We start from the raw sequence: 19,185 nt of genomic DNA on the forward strand, positions 1-19,185 counted from the left end.
TGGATAGAATGAATAAATAAATAAGTTGGGTTAGGTTTGATGGGTGATTGGAATGGATGAATGCATTGGGATAAATAGATGGTTAATTTGGATTTTATGGATGGGGTAGATGCAGGACTCTTATGTTGAAATACAACAAAATACAGTTTTGTATCTCGCTTCTCTTCTCGTGAGTTGGGTTATTCATCGCACGTGCAACAACAGAAAAGGAACTACAACTGTAAATAATAATAATGTGTGTATTTTGACGCTATAACTACCCTGCTGCAGGGTTTCATGGGGGAAGCGGTGTGTTAAAAGAACAGAAAGGTGGTGATCTCGTGGTGTTCGGGTCAGAACGCAGAGTAGTGGATAAAAGCTGCGGATTTTCTCTGTAGCATGGAGTCTTTCTCTCACGAGCTCCATAACTTCTCTCGAGCGCGCCTCAGGAAACAGAGCACGCGCATTACTACGGCAAGCGGGAAAGTCTTTGTGGAAACGCAAAGCGGCGACGGTGGTTACGTCACAAAGTGCGAGGGGGAGAGCGCCACCTGCGGGTTCGTCCAAGATCTGAGTTTAGACCTGCAGGTGGGCGTTGTTACCCCGTACCTCCTGCTGGGTAAGAGTGTGTGTGTGTGTGTGTGTGTGTGTGTGTGTGTGTGTGTGTTCAGTAAACAGGGCTTCTGATTTTCTTCACAGCGTCACAAGATGCAGCCAGTGACACCGCGACTCTGAGAAACTACAAGGTGCAAAATTATTTTCTTTTCTTTTCATTTCATTTTCTTTTCCCTTTCTTTCATTTCCTTTAATTTTTTTCTATTTCATTCCTTCCTTCTTTCTTTTCATTTTCCTTTTGTTTTTCGTTTGTTCTTTTCTTCTTTTTTATCTTTCATTTTATTTTCCTTTGCTTTCCCTTTTTTCCTTTTTCTTTTTTTTCCCTTTCTTTAATTTTATTTCTTTCACTTTCTTTTCTTACTTTTTGCTTTCCTTTTCCCAATATATCTTTCCTTTCTCTTTCCTTTCATCCCCCCCCCCCTATTTTTCTTTCATTTTATTTTCCTATACATCTTTTCCCCCTTTCTTTTCTCTTCTTTTTTCTTACTATTCACATACAGAGTGGTTGGGGGATCAGTGGTGATTTAGACACAAACATTCTTTTAATTAATGTAAATGTTTTTTTAAAAGTCATTTCTCCAATTGAACATGAACATAATAAATATCAAACATGTGGAAATAAATTTCATTCTTATTTTCCTGAATTACATGTACATTCAGTACGTTTGTCATGAATCCTGATTGCAGGTGACTCATGTGTTGAATGTTGCCTGTGGAGTGGAAAACCCTTTCCCTGAGCACTTCATCTACAAAACTGTTCCCATGATGGACCTGCCAGAGACACAACTCACCTCCTTCCTCCCACAGTGCTTTGAGTTTATCGACGAAGCCAGAAAGCAGGTTTGTGGTGGCATTAATGTGTAAGCTACAATTATCTATTGGGATATATATATATATTATTATATATATTATATTTCTTTTCGGCTTCTCCCGTTAGGGGGCGCCACAGCGGATCCTCCGCACGTTTGATTTGGCATATGTTTTACGCTGGATGCCCTTCCTAACGCAACCCTCCCCAATTTATCCGGGCTTGGGACCGGCACTGAGAGTGGCTGGTTTTTCCCAGTTTCACAAACTTCAAGCCAAAAAACTGAACCCCATAACATTAGTCCAATGAAATTTCCGAACGGAAACAAACAGACGCACCTCACCTGTGTTCTGAACTGCATGGCATTGGGAGAAAAAAGTTTCACCGGTGTTGATTTTTAAACGCACGACGATGCCAAAAGAAAACCCCCCGAGAGAAATAGTTGTGGAAGGAAGAAGGGAGACAGTGAGCAATGACTTTCTTGGTAGGCTACTGTTTAGATACAAGCCGCTGTAACGCGTTGAGTTTGGGTCACGTTAAGAGCTCACTAACTCCAGTTGCAACAGAAATCATATAAGCACAGACAGGTTTCCAAAACTCGTGCTTTTTTATTTTTCTTGGCAACAGCATTACGGTTTAGTCAAAGAAACTTAAAAATGAGCATCAGAAAATAATAAGGACATAATCCTCGGTCTTGCACACATGCAGTAAAACCGGAAAAAATGCGGCGGCAGCCTATTCTCAAAATACCGCTCTGCTCTTAAAGGAGCCACAACATATTTCACCCGTGTAACAGACACTGTCGTTAAAGCCTGTGTAAAGTTCATTACTTTCAGTGCGGCTTATAGACAGGTGCGGCTTATTTATGTTAAAAATAAAAATCTTTGTCAAATTCAGTGGATGAGGCTTATATATGGGTGCGCTTTATAGTCTATATATATATATATATATATATATATATATATATATATATATATATATATATATATATATATATATATATACAGTGAGGAAAATAAGTATTTGAACACCCTGCTATTTTGCAAAGTTCTCCCACTTAGAAATCATGGAGGGGTCTGAAATTGTCATTGTAGGTGCATGTCCACTGTGAGAGACATAATCTAAAAAAAAAAATATCCAGAAATCACAATATATGATTTTTTAACAATTTATTTGTATGATACAGCTGCAAATAAGTATTTGAACACCTGAGAAAGTCAATGTTAATATTTGGTACAGTAGCCTTTGTTTGCAATTACAGAGGTCAAACGTTTCCTGTAGTTTTTCACCAGGTTTGCACACACTGCAGGAGGGATTTTGGCCCACTCCTCCACACAGATCTTCTCTAGATCAGTCAGGTTTCTGGCCTGTCGCTGAGAAACACGGAGTTTGAGCTCCCTCCAAAGATTCTCTATTGGGTTTAGGTCTGGAGACTGGCTAGGCCACACCAGAACCTATATATGTTTCTTACAGAGCCACTCCTTGGTTATCCTGGCTGTGTGCTTCCGGTCATTGTCATGTTGGAAGACCCAGCCTCGACCCATCTTCAATGCTCTAAATGAGGGAAGGAGGTTGTTCCCCAAAATCTCGCAATACATGGCCCCGGTCATCCTCTCCTTAATACAGTGCAGTCGCCCTGTCCCATGTGCAGAAAAACACCCCCAAAGCTACCACCCTTATGCTTTACAGTAGGGATGGTGTTCTTGGGATGGTACTCATCATTCTTCTTCCTCCAAACACGTTTAGTGGAATTATGACCCAAAAGGTCTATTTTGGTCTCATCTGACCACATGACTTTCTCCCATGACTCCTCTGGATCATCCAAATGGTCATTGTCAAACTTAAGACATGCCTGGACATGTGCTGGTTTCAGCAGGGGAACCTTCCGTGCCATGCATAATTTCAAACCATGACGTCTTAGTGTATTACCAACAGTAACCTTGGTCCCAGCTCTTTTCAGGTCATTGACCAGCTCCTCCCGTGTAGTTCTGGGCTGATTTCTCACCTTCCTTAGGATCATTGAGACCCCATGAGGTGAGTTCTTGCATGGAGCCCCAGTCCGAGGAAGACTGACAGTCATGTTTAGCTTCTTCCATTTTCTAATGATTGCTCCAACAGTGGACCTTTTTTCACCAAGCTGCTTGGCAATTTCCCCGTAGCCCTTTCCAGCCTTGTGGAGGTGTACAATTTTGTCTCTAGTGTCTTTGGACAGCTCTTTGGTCTTGGCCATGTTAGTAGTTGGATTCTTACTGATTGTATGGGGTGTACAGGTGTCTTTATGCAGCTAACGACCTCAAACAGGTGCATCTAATTTAGGATAATAAATGTAGTGGCGGTGGACATTTTAAAGGCAGACTAACAGGTCTTTGAGGGTCAGAATTCTAGCTGATAGACAGGTGTTCAAATACTTATTTGCAGCTGTATCATACATATAAATAGTTTAAAAATCATATATTGTGATTTCTGGATTTTTTTTTTTTAGATTATGTCTCTCACAGTGGACATGCACCTACGATGACAATTTCAGACCCCTCCATGATTTCTAAGTGGGAGAACTTGCAAAATAGCAGAGTGTTCAAATACTTATTTTCCTCACTGTATATATATAAAAAAAGTGTGAACAACTTTACAAATTGTGATTTTAATTGCGAAATATTTTTGATCCATTAATCTTTTTGAACTATTTATAATATACGAGCATTACAACTCTCTGTTTCAGGATGGAGTCGTTTTGCTTCACTGTAACGCAGGCGTGTCCCGCTCTGCCTCTGTGGCCATCGCTTATCTGATGGCGAAGGAGAAGATACCGTTTGAGGAAGCGTTTAACCGAGTCAGATCTGCTCGACCGTCAATACAACCAAACGCCGGCTTCCTTGTTCAGTTGAAGGAGTATCGACCATGAACACATCACCAACTGCTGCAGCTCAGCATGGATTTTGAACATCTCACATTCACGTATTTAACAACTAATGTTTCTGTAAAGCTGAAACTACAGGGTGAATCTGCACTGGTTGCATTTTTAAATTATGGTTCTATAGCATTTACATATAAACCCTTACCTTAAAAATTAACCCTTAACAACTTGAAGAAATTTAGCAGATAAGCTGCAATAGACTATATGGGCTGATATTTCATAAAAAAAAAAAAATAATAAAAAAAAAGACTCAAGGTAGTACAAATTGCTTAAATGTGGGGAAAAATAAAACTTCTGTGGGTTAATAAATATGTATATATTATTTTTTTTTTTAAGAGGTCACTGGGCAAATTAAATGTTCAACTGAGAGAAAAAAAAGTTAAATGTAATACACTAAATTAACAAATAACCTGTACTTTATGCCATTTTGTGTATTTTTTTATATAGAGCTGAATGAAGATAGAAAGTTGGAAGGAAAAAGAAAGATGCAAGCTGGAAAGACTTTCTATGAAAGCTTTATGCAAGATACTGCATAATAAGTTGCTCTATGTATAGGAGACAAATTTAAAATAGTTATTTCTACAGGTCTTTATCTTTAGATATAGACATTTTGCCCTTCAATTAAATAAACAATTTATCCAGGTTGATTTTAAAAGCTTGTTCACATGTCAGGTCAAAAAAAAAAAAGACCAATACATATAGTAATAAATAAAACTTTAATGTTAAAAAAAAACAAAACAAAAGACACGATACACAACCAATCTATACATCTAATGTACAGCAATGGGCTTTCTTAAAGCATCTAGTTTACTTAGAATTAAGATTATTAGACATATACAATCATTCATTGTTTAAGACACATTGACATATCTACATATCTGACAGCTTGTTTCTCCTACTCGAAAAGGAATGTACATGCCCAGAGACACAATAAATATGAATGATATTTGTGCACTTTAGGAGTATTAAATAAATTTTTTTTTTTTAAAGTAAAAACGCACCAGACATCGCATCTACAGTATAGAAGCAATCATGCCGCAACGCATTGAACACGTTTTCAGTGTGGACATGCTGAATGTCTTACAGAAATGAAATTGAGCATATGATCAAGTTTAGCTCACTTTTCTGGTGATCAGAAAACCCCGCTTCAAGTTTTGTTTAGCAATAGTTGTTGTGCCCAATGCGAGTGACCATGGTGGACACCAGCCTCTCCAGTTGCTCCGCCCTCGATTTTCCAGTCTCGAGAACTTCCTCGTGGTTGGCCTTTTCCTCGCTGTCATAGTCCATCACCGTCTGATTGGTTATCAGAGACAGAGCAAAGACGCGCATTCCACAGTGACGCGCCACAATCACTTCGTGAACTGTGCTCATTCCTGAGAGAGAAGAAAGAAAGCTTGGATATCTCCCTATTCATCCAAGCATTTCAAATCAGGGTACGAACCAATCATATTACAATATGTAAATAAAGACAATATTTTACCAGGAAACAGAGATCTTTCTAATTCACATTTTTACAGGATCTGGATTTCCTAAGTCTCAAAAGTTGGTACCCTTTTCAATCACTTAAAGTAACAGCAAGACCAAGCAACACACTTTACAAGATGTATAGGACTTTTTGGGATTAGATCTCAGAGGTTGTGCAACTGATGCAACACTACTTGAATTGGAAAAAGTGCTTGATTGCACTAAAGTTCAGTTTAAGAGAAAACTCACCAACAGCATCAGCTCCCAGTTTGTGCAGCATGCGACACTCAGCAATGGTTTCAAATGAGGGTCCCCCGAGCACACAGTAGACCCCCTCCCTGAGAAAATCACCATAACCCAACTCGATGCCAATGTCCATGGCCAGCTGTTGCAGCTCACGATCATAGGCATCAGACATGCAGGGGAAACGCACACCGAACCTGGAAAACACCCACACACACACACACACACACACACAGTTTTTATTACACACTTATTTACATGTCTACTTCAAAAACAAGAAATGATCGTACAAGAGTCCAGTATAGCTTGTGATTAGAAATTTAATCCCTGAGCCTTATAATGCAGTTTTCCTCCAAAAAAAATTCTATTTGCTCACATCATAGATGTTAATAATTTAATAATGTAACATTTAATAATGTAAAATTAAGCTTTTCATCAGAAAAGCTTAATTTTAGTAACACACACACACACACACCTTTCATCATTAGGTCCTATCAGTGGATTGTTGCCAGCAAATCCGGGCATGTTCAGATGGTCTTTAATGATCATGATGTCTCCCACCTTGAAGTCCTCATTGAGGCCTCCTGCAGCATTGGTTAGGATCACAGTCTGTACTCCGAGCAGCTTAAATATCCGCATGGGCAGAGTGATCTAGGACAGCAAACCTAACCATTAATACACTATGCAGACAAGAACACAAAGATCAGTACCACAGCACCAACATGTTCAATTATATTTTTATTTGTAGCACATTCGACATTGTCCCTGAGATGGCATGGGGAGGAAACCTGGAGAGAAACCAGACTGAAAGGGAACCATCCTCATCTGGATGGCACCAAATATCCATTAATTACAGTTTAATCATTCAACATATCTAAAGGTCAAAGCAAAGACTCCGCTGTTGAAAGGCCAAGTGCTAATTACTTACATTCAAGAACCCATTGAGCAACCCATTATTTTGACTTTATTTTATTGTGTACTTTTTCTGAATGTTCAAGTTTATTTCTATAGTGTTTTTCACAATGAACATTGTCTCAAAGCAGCTTTACAGAACTTAGGAATTAAGGAAAACCATGTGTATTTATCCCTGAAGAGCAGCCTGGGGTGACTGTGGCAAAGAAAAACTCCCTAAATGTTATGAGGAAGAAACCTTGAGAGGAACCAGACTTGAAAGGGAAGCCCTTCCTCATTGGGTGAAAACCAGAACGCACTTCCTTATTTTCTGATATTGGAAAAAAGCTCTAGCGTGAGCAACTAAACGCTATATGTAAGAAACTAATAATTCATTTTAATTGAAATTATATTTATATAATTATATGAAAATGCACACAAAAAATGTATCATTCAATTTTGCATAAACATCACACATAGTGTAACTACAAAGCCTGAGAAGATTTGATTAATTGTATTATAAGTAGATAAATACAATGATATAATATTATGGGATGTTACAACCTTTTGCATGGGGTATCCCTCATAGAGATGGAAACGGCCTTGCATGCAGACACATGGACTCCCTTTCAGAGTCCCGAACACAAGTCGCCCTGCATGTCCCTGCACTGGATAAAACAAGTGCAGAGAAATGATGGCATCATAATTAAGAGGTCGGCTTGGACACATCATTTATTTAAGAGCACCTTTATATAATTGTAACTTAATAAAAGGCTTGTATTCATCAACTATTACACACTTACACGTACCCACAACAAGTCAACCAACCACAATATAAACACCAGGACCTTATTGTGTACTTTCGTACAGTCCCATTAAAAATAAATAAATAAAATAAAAAAATAAAAAATAAAAACACAAAAGCTGCATAAACAGATGTTTAAGTGTAAAATGTTAAGCAGATGTGCAATTGTGTATACCAGTGTGCACACACACCTGTACTTTGGGGAAAGTTGGGAATGTCTTTGTAGTTGAAGGCCACCTGATCTTTTAGCGTGTCGGCCAATCCGCCCATACCAGAGCCACAAACAATGCCCACAAGTGGGTGCACTGCAGTCTGAGCCAACAGCCAGTCAGCTGTAGCCCTGCATTCCTCATAGCTGTACCTAAAAACACACACACACACACACACACAGACACAGACACTAACATGTGACTTATTGTGTGGTCAGAATGACTCAGCATGCATGCTTCTCTGCCCGGTTTCTCACACAGATGCACTCACCCGCTCACAGTATTTTGTTGCATTCCACAAACCACAGCCAAGTCAGGCACCCACAGAAATCTACAAAGAAACCTGACCTCCTACACATTATTGCCATCAAAAAATTTCAGCTAGCTGTGCCTCAAACACATTTATTACTCGCACTGAAATTCTGCACCTCATCTCAACGTTACCCTCGATCCATATGCAAAAAAGGACCGGAGCCACATGCTAGATGGGACCTGAGCAAAAAAGGACCTGTGCTTTTTTTTTTTTTTTAGTTATTGGGGGAACAGTTCTCCTCTTGCTGAGTGACTAAAATAACTATACTGTGGCCTTAATAGAGATATGGCAGAAGTATGGTAATCTATTTATAGGTATATTTATAATACCTCCTGACATCTGGACTACAGTGAGATTTTTTTTAATTCCCTTTGAAGCTGTTATGGAACTGGTATAAAAAGTTACCATATAAAGCAGCTTGGCATTGAAATAGGTGCATCTAATGGTGCAATCAGAGGTTTGTGTGTATCTCTGTCCGTTTGTGTGCAAGTATTTTAATAAATAATGAGGTCACACCAATGTGACAGCACTTATGAAAATGGATTTGAATAGGAAATTGTGTGTGTGTGTGTGTGTGTGTGTGTGTGTGTGTGTGTGTGTGTGTGTGTGTGTGTGTGTGTTTTGAAGTGTGTGTAAAAATTATGCCTTGCAATGTGTTCACAGGATACTGCAGATAATAATTATTATAAAATTATCCACCATCCTATTGTATTCATTTCTTTTTCTGCAGTCAAAAAAAACTAACTGGGTGAAGCAGAAATTTTAAGAAAAGTGCTTAAAAATATTATAAGTGAAAAGACGTGGCCATATGGCATGTGTCACACGCGGGAACGCGCAAGTGCGCGCACACATCCAACAGTCGCATAGAGCCAGGCAGGCAGGGTTACAGTAAACTCTTAGCTAAATAAAACAGTATATGATTGTAAAAACACCGGTGTGTCTTAAAACTAGTACAGGAACCACAAATAATAATCTAGAAGTGTTTTCTTACCCGGTGTGAGTCTCAGGATACATTGCGTCCTTCGGGAAAAACAAAATAAAAACCAGACGATTTGTTAAGAATTACTAGGATTTAAAATTCTAATGTAAGCAAAGGAACTGTATATGAAGAGAATGACTAAAAACGCAGACGCAAACCATTAAACAAATACTTAAATTGCGAAATAAAGTTTAATGTTAGAGACTAATATCATAAAAAAAAGCACGCTTTACTGCTGGTTTATTTATAGGGACGCATGAAACACGCCCACCCCGACCGGGGTGTGACGTAATTCAGTCGCGACCCCCACACCTTCTCATGTCAGAATAGTTCTTAAAATGTGTAGTCTGTTATTGATTTGTCATTCGGTTTGATAAATGTTTAACTCATCAAACGTCATAGACCTCAAAATGTATGGCAACATGCCAACCAGTTAGCACACACATTGTGTGGTCTATGAGGAGAGAGGTAATAGCTCTGTGGTTAAGACGTTGGTTTTGGATCTGGAGGTCACAAGTTCAAATTTCACGTTCCCACGAAGCAGCCACTGCTGGGCCCTTCAGCAAGGCCCTCCACTGCTCAGTTGTTAGTTGCTCTGTATAAGGGCATATGCCAAATACAGTAAATTTAAGTGTAACTGTCCTGGTGTGCCTCTTCTGCACAACAATCTTATCAAATAAGAATTTAGATATCTTCACATCAAAATCAAGTAGAGGCAAATAACAAGGCAGGCATAATTTGTTATTGTACCTAAGTCTGTCTTATAGTGTAAAATCTACCTCACCCGACTGTTAGTGGTAGCTTGAGGTGGTAGTCCAGTGGTAAAGGCATTGGATGCTGGATTGGAAGGTCATGAGTTCAAATCCCAGTACCACCAGACTTCCACTGTTGGGTGCTCGAGCAAGGCCCTTAACCCTCTGTCTTTTAACTTAACTGTCATTGTGGATTGTGGCACCTGCCAGATGCTTTAAGTGTTTCTTTCTGCTATATTCACTATTATTGTTAAACATTACATCTCTCTTCTGTATATTTGTAGTCATAAGCTGATGTTTTATGGATTATTGTGATGAATCTAGATTATTGTGACGAATCAAATGCACCTAAAGAATGAGACCTAATACCTTCAAGTCAAGTCATGTCAAGTAGGCTTTTAAGCCCCAGTATTGCCAAGGTAAAACTTTTGGGCCCTTAATTAAGGCCCTTAACCCTCTGTGCTCCAGGGGTGTTGTATCATGGCTGACCCTGCGCTCTGACCCTTCCTAACAGCTTTCTAACATCGCTGGAATATGTGAAGAAGGAATTTCACTGTGCTGTAATACATATCTGAAAATATGTTATGCAAAGCAACACAAAATAACACAAAACAGACTAGGACATGAAATAAGTGTGCAACATTTAATGCAAGATACAAAATAAGACAGTAAGATTGTATGATGTTGCAGCATCAACATTCCAGCTCCATGTTTGCTTTGTATTTATTAGCTTTCAGCTAGTTTGGTTGTCATTGTTATTATCATGCTAGCTACCATCAAAGAGATTACTCATACATCAAAACAGTGATGGCCCAGTGTTTATTTTGTGTGGTCTTTATACAACTTTGGTCAGCATTGGCATTGGTGGTGTTTTCTGTCAACCTTGCTTACAATGGCCTAGCATAAATATTTAAAGGTTGCTGAAAATCTGTTGGCCCAATCTTGGGGTCATTGGGCCGACTGAACTGTTGTCCAGTGCTACCTTGCTACATTGCTAGAAATAAAGCTGTTGCTATTTCGCCTGATGCTTTTGTATGGTCCTTAGTGAAAGAGGCATTAACTTTCCACAGATAACTAAAATCAGTCTGTAATTTGAGATATTTTATAAATCTGGAGATGTATATTTATACTTTAAATACATATGAGTTATATTTTTTTACTCTTGTATAAATAAATACATTTTACATCGTTTTACAACGTCTAATTGCTCACCTTTACTGTTTTACAGAGCAATTTCTGTTCTCTTGGCTTAATTATATAAAATGTATCCAATCTTTCTTTACATTCAATGCAAACCTGTTAATATAACATGAAAGCAGCTTCACTATTCTGATGTACCTTTGATACATAAATGTGAAAAATAAATATTTAACCCAGGTGAAGTGGCTTTGGGCCTCTTAATGGGTTTTATGGCATGTGGAAGTCACACTGTGACTGAAAGTGGTACCATGCGACTTTTATAGGGGTTAAAATTCTAAACAAGAAAAGAATACAAGACAATCTCAATTACTATATAAGTCTGGGATGTGTAATGTTATATATAGTGGTCATATCAGCTGGTGAATTAAATAGTATTAATATGTATTTATGTTTAAAATTATTTTGCATTTTGGATTCTGGATACCAGATCTGGATTGTTTAAAAGTTACATCAGAATGCCCTATATGTTTTTATGGTTATAGTGTATTGTTCTTAGATAAATGTGGTCATAAAAAAAAGCTACATCCTATAATCCAAAATCATGGTTTAAAAAAGTGCTTCCTCTATTATCATTTCACTCTCCACACTGGATAAGTTGTTTTGTAGTGTAATGTTTGTTGTGCAAAAGAACTGCTTGGTTGTAAATAATTACTCACATAATGTATCAGTAACCCTGAATGACTGATAACATCACTATCAGTAATAGTGTGTAATATGTTTACATACATTGTGTACAATCCAATGTTGCAGTACACCTCTAACTCCACCCACTTCATGTAGTCATCAGTCACGATAAAGGCATGTGTACCATTATTACTGTATTGTTTGCTAAGCACAATCACTTTCCATGCCTATACGTTCACCACGTTGCTCATGCATCACACTGTTATTGCTAGTTCACATGGCCTACTGGACTTATACTGTCATATTTACCAGCAGATTTATATTGGCACTCCTCACGATGGTCTCTGTTTATCAGCCCGTGCTTTTGTTCCAAGGTCGAGTGTTTTTTAAGTTGTTCTGTAATGTTTTGCACGGTTCAAGGCTGATTCACAGGAAAAGGGATCAGTACAGAGTCTCTTGTAAAGCTAAACAACACGCCTATAGCATGGCCAATAGCACGACTAGAGCAGCTGTGATGTCAAAGTGAGCAAGGTTGATTTTTTTTTTTTCTTTTAAGTTTGAGGTCCAATACAAATACATAGAAATGTTCCATCTGCACCAGAAGTGGCAAAAGTACACACATCCTTTACTTAAGTAGAAGTACAGATAATATTTTTTTGAATACAAATGTTTACTGATTAAAAATTATTTTTCAGTGGAGTTTATATATTTGTTCATATCTGAGTAAAGAAAGGACGTCGTGAATAAACGTGTTGTGCTGAAGGTTTTAATTTTTGCAACTTTTCTATTAATTTATATCTTTAATAAAAATGGTCAAGCAGAAATGCGTGCTGGATTTTTTGGGCATTATTAAATAAGTGTTGTTAAAATGAATTAGTGTTAACGTGTTAATTTTGACAGCCCTAATTAATATATTAATACTAAACGAATTAAAAATTTTGTTACTTAATGAATGTACCCAAGCTGAACATCCACCATATAGAACACAAGCAGAGAAAAGATGATGATCAGGAATGTCTCTGTTCTCAGTCATGTTTACATCACTGACTCCCTCTGTCTCATCCACGTTAGTCCCAGATTTCTTGTTGCCTTCTGCTGTGCTAAATGTTGGTTTCGTTAACTATTCTATGTCTGTGGTGTGTGAGAGCCAGGAAATGATACACCAGTGGTAGATGAAAAAAAAAAAAAAATGCACAAAGACAGGAAATAGGTTGATTGGCTGAAAACACAGTGCAGTGAGAAGAAAGAAATTTTGACATTTCACCAAATATGAAAATGTAAGAAGTAGAAAGTACAGATATTTGTTTAAACATGTAATGAGTAAAAGTAAAAAGGAAACAAATAGTGGAGTAAAGATACCAAACAAATCTACTCAAGTACAGTAACAAAGTATTTGTACTTTGTTACTTCACATGTTTGATCTGCACCATACAGTCTCTGTTGTTTGGTCTCTCTCTGGCTCGCTCTGACTCTGTCTCTTTGTTACTTCACAGTGGTTGCACCTTAAAGTAAAACCATAAAGAACCCACACTTCCTCTTTACTATATGACTAGTCTTAGACTGCAATGGTGTGTGTATCTACAGTAAGTTTGTGTCTTTTTTGTATGTGGTCTTCTAGGTTTTTTCCTAACAGTCAGACTTCTGCTTCACTATAGTCCCACCAATGTTCACATCACAGTAGTGTAAATGCTAAAGAATGTACAGTAAAAAAATGACCATAAGTCTTTTGCAATTTTTCATTATGAGAAATTACAAAAACTTATGGACATTTTCACTTTTAAATTCTACATTGCACTCATTCTCATTCTCATGCAAAGCCATTTTCTGTATATGGTATTTGTTGAATGTATTATAGTTTATTTAAAAACATATGTATGCACCTGACACCAAGACAAATTCATATTACTGTAAAGTGCTCTTTGCTGAATCCTTTGATTTTCTGATTCTGATTCTGAAAAATCAAAACTAGATGAAATGAAAGTTTTTGATGACAACTGAGGTAAAATGACCTTTTAACTAACCAATAAAAAAAGTTGCTTTAAAGGCAAATAATCACAAAATAGACATCTCAGATACCTGTATTACTTTGTATACATATATACAGATTTTATATACTACATGGTATAATAAATAAATGTAGTTTTACATTAAATCTACTAAAGTTAACAAATACACAAAGGACATAACATTTCACATTACATGAAGGTTTACTGTTTATCTCGGAGATGTACAGTACAATACACTGCAACATTCCTGACACTGATTCTCACACACCAACTTATTCGACATTAACCAGTATGCCAGCGGGCTTTATTTAGCTCTTTAAAAAAAAAAAAAAAACAAACATTTGATAAGATCACATGCTCAGTCACAAGTTATACAGTTTCTCAACCAGCAATTGGAATATATACATATATATCATGTGATGAATCAGCATAGAAATCATTTAATTAACTATGTGTGACGAAACAGGACTTAAGGTGATGTTTGTCTTAATAGAAAGCTGATACAAAATGGACATGGATAACAAATAAAGTGTAAACCATCAAGAGCACAAGAGCAGATTTTTGCCACATAATAACTGGAATTATAATAAACAGACAGCCATTTTATTATGTCAAAATTGTGAGCATTCCAGATTTGTTAGGAGTTTTGGTGTTTGTCTTTCCACTTTATTTACTGTATATATTAAGCTGCCCTGTTTTCTTTTTTTTTGGTCTAAAATTTTCCTTGTCTATTGTACCAGTTGAACCTTTTGTTTGTTTTTCATTTTTCATGCCTTTATATGTATTTGCATATTTAAGAATTCAGAAATTTTTTTCTTTCTTTCTTTTTGCTTTTTTCTACACTTACATACTTGGACTTTGGACTTTATTGAACTTTTAAACATTTTACAATGTAATTCACCACCTCTCCTCTTGCGTATAGAGTAATCTTGTGAGTTTCTATTGGATTAAAGTCAGGTGATTTTGCATGGACTTAGATGGTGGCACATTGAGAGGCATTTCTGTGTTACAGCTGCAGGGTTTTCAAGAGTCAAGTTAAGTCAAAAAGCTTTTATTGTCATTTCAACCATATATAGCTGATGCAGTACACAGTGAAATGAGACAACTTTCCTCCTGAACCCAGGTGCTACATAAAACAACATAAAACAACAGTCACAGAACAGAAGAACACAGGGCCAGGATCTAAGATCCTCGCCACATAAAGTGCATGTGTGCAACTGGTGCAAACAGTGCAAAAGACAACACAAGACAGTGCAAGACAACACAGGACAGTGCAGGACAATACACAATACACAAAATATAAAAATAAAAACAGCAATAGCTCCGCCAGTAAAACCTGTCGTAACAGAATAAGGTGCACAGTAGCAGAAAAATGTAAACAGAGAAATGTAAACAGAATTGTGCAATTCTACAATAGCAGCAATCAAAATAAAGTGAACAGTGACCAAAGGATTTGGACAGAATATTGTGCAAAGAGAGCAAGTCCCGGAAGATCAGCAACAAACGGCATGTAAACATTTTGCGATAATGAAAAGTGTGAATTGTGCTGAAACCTGGGTGTGCGAAGTGTATGTGTGTTCAGTCCGGTTGTACAGATCAGTCACTCAGTTGTGTGTAAGTGTGTGTGTAAGTGTGTATGTGTGTGAGAGAGAGTTCAGTTCAGATGTTTGTTGAGGAGCCTGATGGCTTGCGGGAAAAAACTATTGCACAGTCTGGATGTGGCGGCCCGAATGCTTCAGAACCGTTTCCCTGATGGTAGGAGGGTAAAGTGTGACGGGTGTGTGTGGTCATCCACAATGCTGTGTGCTTTGTGGATGCAGCGTGTGGTGTAAATGTCCATGATAGAGGGGAGAGAGACTCCGATGATCTTCTCAGCTGTCCTCACTATCCTCTGTAGGGTCTTGCGATCCGAGACGGTGCAGTTCCCAAACCAGGCAGTGATGCAGCTGCTTAAGATGCTCTCGATGGTCCCTCTGTAGAACATGGTCAGGATAGGGGGAGGGAGATGGGCTTTCCTCAGCCTTCTCAGGAAGTAGAGACGCTGCTGGGCTTTCTTGGTGATAGAGCTGGTGTTAAGTGACCAGGTGAGGTTGTCACTTTATGTTTTCCATTTACATTACAGGTTATGAAAATTGGGGTACCTGGTGCTCAATGGCAACAAGTTTAATGCCTCCTTACATCTTAAATGTAATGTGTACTTGATGAAATTAATAATGATGGTGCATACACAGCAGCAGCAAAGCAGCCTAAAGCAGCACAAATAAACAAAATAAAAAACAGTTTCCAAATGCAAATGCTCTCTGCAAATGTCCAAACCATCTCAATCTTGCCTCTCTCACTTTGTCTATAAAACCTGTCCCTGGTTTTGCATGCGCTGTCCCTGTAATAAACTCATTTCTAATCCGGTCCATCTTCGTCACTCCCAACGAAAACCTCAACATCTTCAGCTCCGCTACCTCCAGCTTTTTGTCTTTTACTCAATGCCACTGTCTCTAAACCATACAACATCACAGGTCTCACCACAGTCCTATTACCCTCCCTTTTACTCTTGTAAAATACTCTTCTATCACAAATCACTCCTGCCACTCTTCTCCACACACTCCACTCCACACTCATGTATTCTGTATTCTCCTCCAGCTTCCCGGCTATTCTCAACCTGCTCCCTACCCACCCTCACATACTTCTCTGACACACCTGACTTCCTCATACAATACCACCTAACTCTCTTAGCACTCTGTCGTATGCTTTCTCTAAATCCACAAACATACAATGCAACTCCTTCTGAACTTCTGTATACTTCTCCATCAACATTCTCAAGCAAATAATGTGTCTGTGGTGCTTTTCCTTGCTCTTTCCTCATAACTTTATGGTGTGACTGATCAACATAATTCCCCTGTAGTTACTGCAGGTCTGCACATCTCCCTTATTCTTAAAGATCAATACCAGCACACTCCTGGTAGTAAAGATGAACATTTGCAGCATTGTGCTAGTATTTGGTTTTAGTTATTCTGCAAGAAACACTAACATTTTAGAGCAAATATCAGAATTTCAAAATTCTTTATTTTATTCAATAAAACATTTCTTATAGTTAAGTCTTATTGTTCATTACTTATATATAAATATCCAAAATTTCCCATGCGGTATTTTGTAAATTATAATTAATTACATTTCAGAACACCTTCTAGTGTCAGGTGATTTTACTTTTATTGGTTTAAAAAATGGACAATTTGTGATATGCATTTACCTACATTTGTTCTATAGATGTTTGTAGATTTAGAGAAAGATTGCTCCATACACATCATTTGCCCCTCTTTCACATAACAGCTAACAACCAGATGAATAAAGGCACATCAAACTGATTTTCAAACAGCTATTCATGCTGTATAACAAAACATTAACAAAAGATGATAAAGGAAATAGCTATCTACCTGCTTCCACATGCTTAAGTTCACCATTATGCATGTAATTGATTAGCATTGCTGTGAGTGATAGGGCAGAGAGAGATGTCATGTCAACCCTCCCACCCAGAGAGCTGTGACATTGTCTGACTTCTGATAGTCCTTTTCTTTTGCTCCTCTCAAGATCCCAGACTTCCATTTCTGTAATTTGGCAATTTAATTAAAAATGATCTACAAGTGTTTACAAAGTCAAACAGAATTCCTTAATTATTCTACATTATTATTATATGCTTCCTGAACCTGAGCTCTTTATAAAAGAGTAAATTCAGAGGCTGGCCAAGAGTTGATAAACACTAACAATAGTGCACAACTATGCATAGGCTATTGGCCAAGCACAAGGCTCTTATCACTATCAACCAGCGAGGTCATGTTGGCCCATGAATATGGCTTTCACCACAGACTGTCTTCACTCCCTTCTATAATAAACTATTCTTTGCTCCACACATGCAGGAGTCTGGAGTGCCAAATACCTTTTGAACATTGACCATGTGCCACAATGTTTCCTTTAGAATGGTGAAAATTCCTGATTTAGAAACGTGAACTCTGGGTTATGCTTATGCAATCAGTTAGTCTTCCTTACATAATCATCCATTCTGGCAGCTGAGAGAAAAATTGAGAAATATTGCCTCACCATATTTCCCACGCCAACACGCTCCAGTTAGCGATGTTAACCCAATGTGAACTGATGATTTTAAATCTGAACAGTGTTATGCAAATGAATGTGATATTGTCTGTTGCACTATCCACACTGTTACAGCCAGTAGTTGAAAATCAGAGCTATAATTTCCCAGATACAGTAGAAAGTGCTAGTGTGTAGAATATTACTAAACATACAGGTGCATCTAAAACAATAATAATATCTTGAAAAAGTTGTATATTTTTAGGCAGTTATTTAAAAAAGTGACAGTTTAATGTTTTGTAGACTTGTAACATGTAAACATGTAATGCTTTAAGCATTTTTTTATCTTATGATTCTTATGTCCCAGCTCAAATATATAAAAAATATATTATCATAAAATGCAGAATATTTCATTTCAATTTTGATTAAAATATAATTTATATAACAAAATACTGTGTATATCTCTGTCTAGTTCAGAACACACAACCACAATCATGGGGAAGGCTGCTGACTTGACTCTTTTTCAGAAGATGATCATAAGCAAAGGTCTTCATTAAAAGGCCTGGCTGTTTCCAGAGTGCTCTATCAAAGTATTTCAATGGGAAGTTCACTGAAAGGAGGATGTACAAGCAGCAGAATGGTTGCAGCTTTGATTGTCAAGCCAAACCAATTAAAGAACTTTGGAAAGCTTCGATGAAGTGGACTGAAGCTGGAGTCAGTGCATAAAGAGGCACCACACACTGATTTCTAGTTTAATTCCTAGTCCCTAGCCACTGCTAATACAATACAATACAATACAATACAAAATTAGAAGTGTATTACCCGGGGTGAGGAATAAAAGAGCTAAACTGTTGCTCAGTGGTTAAAATCCTCTTTTCATGTGAGAGTCAATTTTGCATTTCATTTGGATATCAAGGTCCAAGAGTCTGGAAGATAAGTTGAGAAGCATATAATTCAAGTTGTTTGAAGTCCAGTGTCAATTTTTCACACTTGGTGATTTGGGCACTTTGTCATCTTCTGGTGTTGCTAAACTGTATTTTATTATGTTAAGAGTCAACTGTCTACCAGGAAATTTAAGAGTTCAATGTTCATTATACTTTCAAGCTGAATATGAATATGGCAATTTTCTTAACCAGCAGGACTAGGCATCTGCTCACAGAGCCAACACTACTACTAACTGGTATACTGACCATGATGCTACTCTGCTTGATTGGCCAGCCAACAAACCTGACCTGAACCCCATTGAGAGTCTAAAGGGTATTGTTAAAAGGACGATAAGAAACACCGAACCAAACAATAAAAATGA

General features: G+C 37.7%; 2 protein-coding genes across 2 annotated transcripts; one reads left to right on the plus strand and one right to left on the minus strand.

Moving 5' to 3' along the window:
• Nucleotides 1-35: 35 nt before the first annotated feature.
• dusp19b (dual specificity phosphatase 19b) lies at nt 36-5,290 on the plus strand. Its single transcript, XM_083542951.1, has 4 exons — nt 36-598; nt 679-725; nt 1,282-1,434; nt 4,122-5,290. The coding sequence occupies exons 1-4, from the start codon at nt 379-381 to the stop codon at nt 4,302-4,304; spliced, it is 603 nt and encodes a 200-aa protein (XP_083399077.1). The 5' UTR covers nt 36-378; the 3' UTR covers nt 4,305-5,290.
• On the minus strand, nt 5,014-9,484 carry pnp5a (purine nucleoside phosphorylase 5a). Its single transcript, XM_083542929.1, has 6 exons — nt 9,233-9,484; nt 7,911-8,080; nt 7,479-7,582; nt 6,499-6,674; nt 6,030-6,220; nt 5,014-5,689 (listed from the first exon to the last, which is right to left on the minus strand). The coding sequence occupies exons 1-6, from the start codon at nt 9,253-9,255 to the stop codon at nt 5,475-5,477; spliced, it is 879 nt and encodes a 292-aa protein (XP_083399055.1). The 5' UTR covers nt 9,256-9,484; the 3' UTR covers nt 5,014-5,474.
• Nucleotides 9,485-19,185: the final 9,701 nt, after the last annotated feature.

The sequence above is a fragment of the Silurus aristotelis genome (genome assembly GCF_946808225.1).
Source record: "Silurus aristotelis genome assembly, chromosome: 5".
Classification (NCBI taxonomy): Eukaryota; Metazoa; Chordata; class Actinopteri; order Siluriformes; family Siluridae; genus Silurus; species Silurus aristotelis.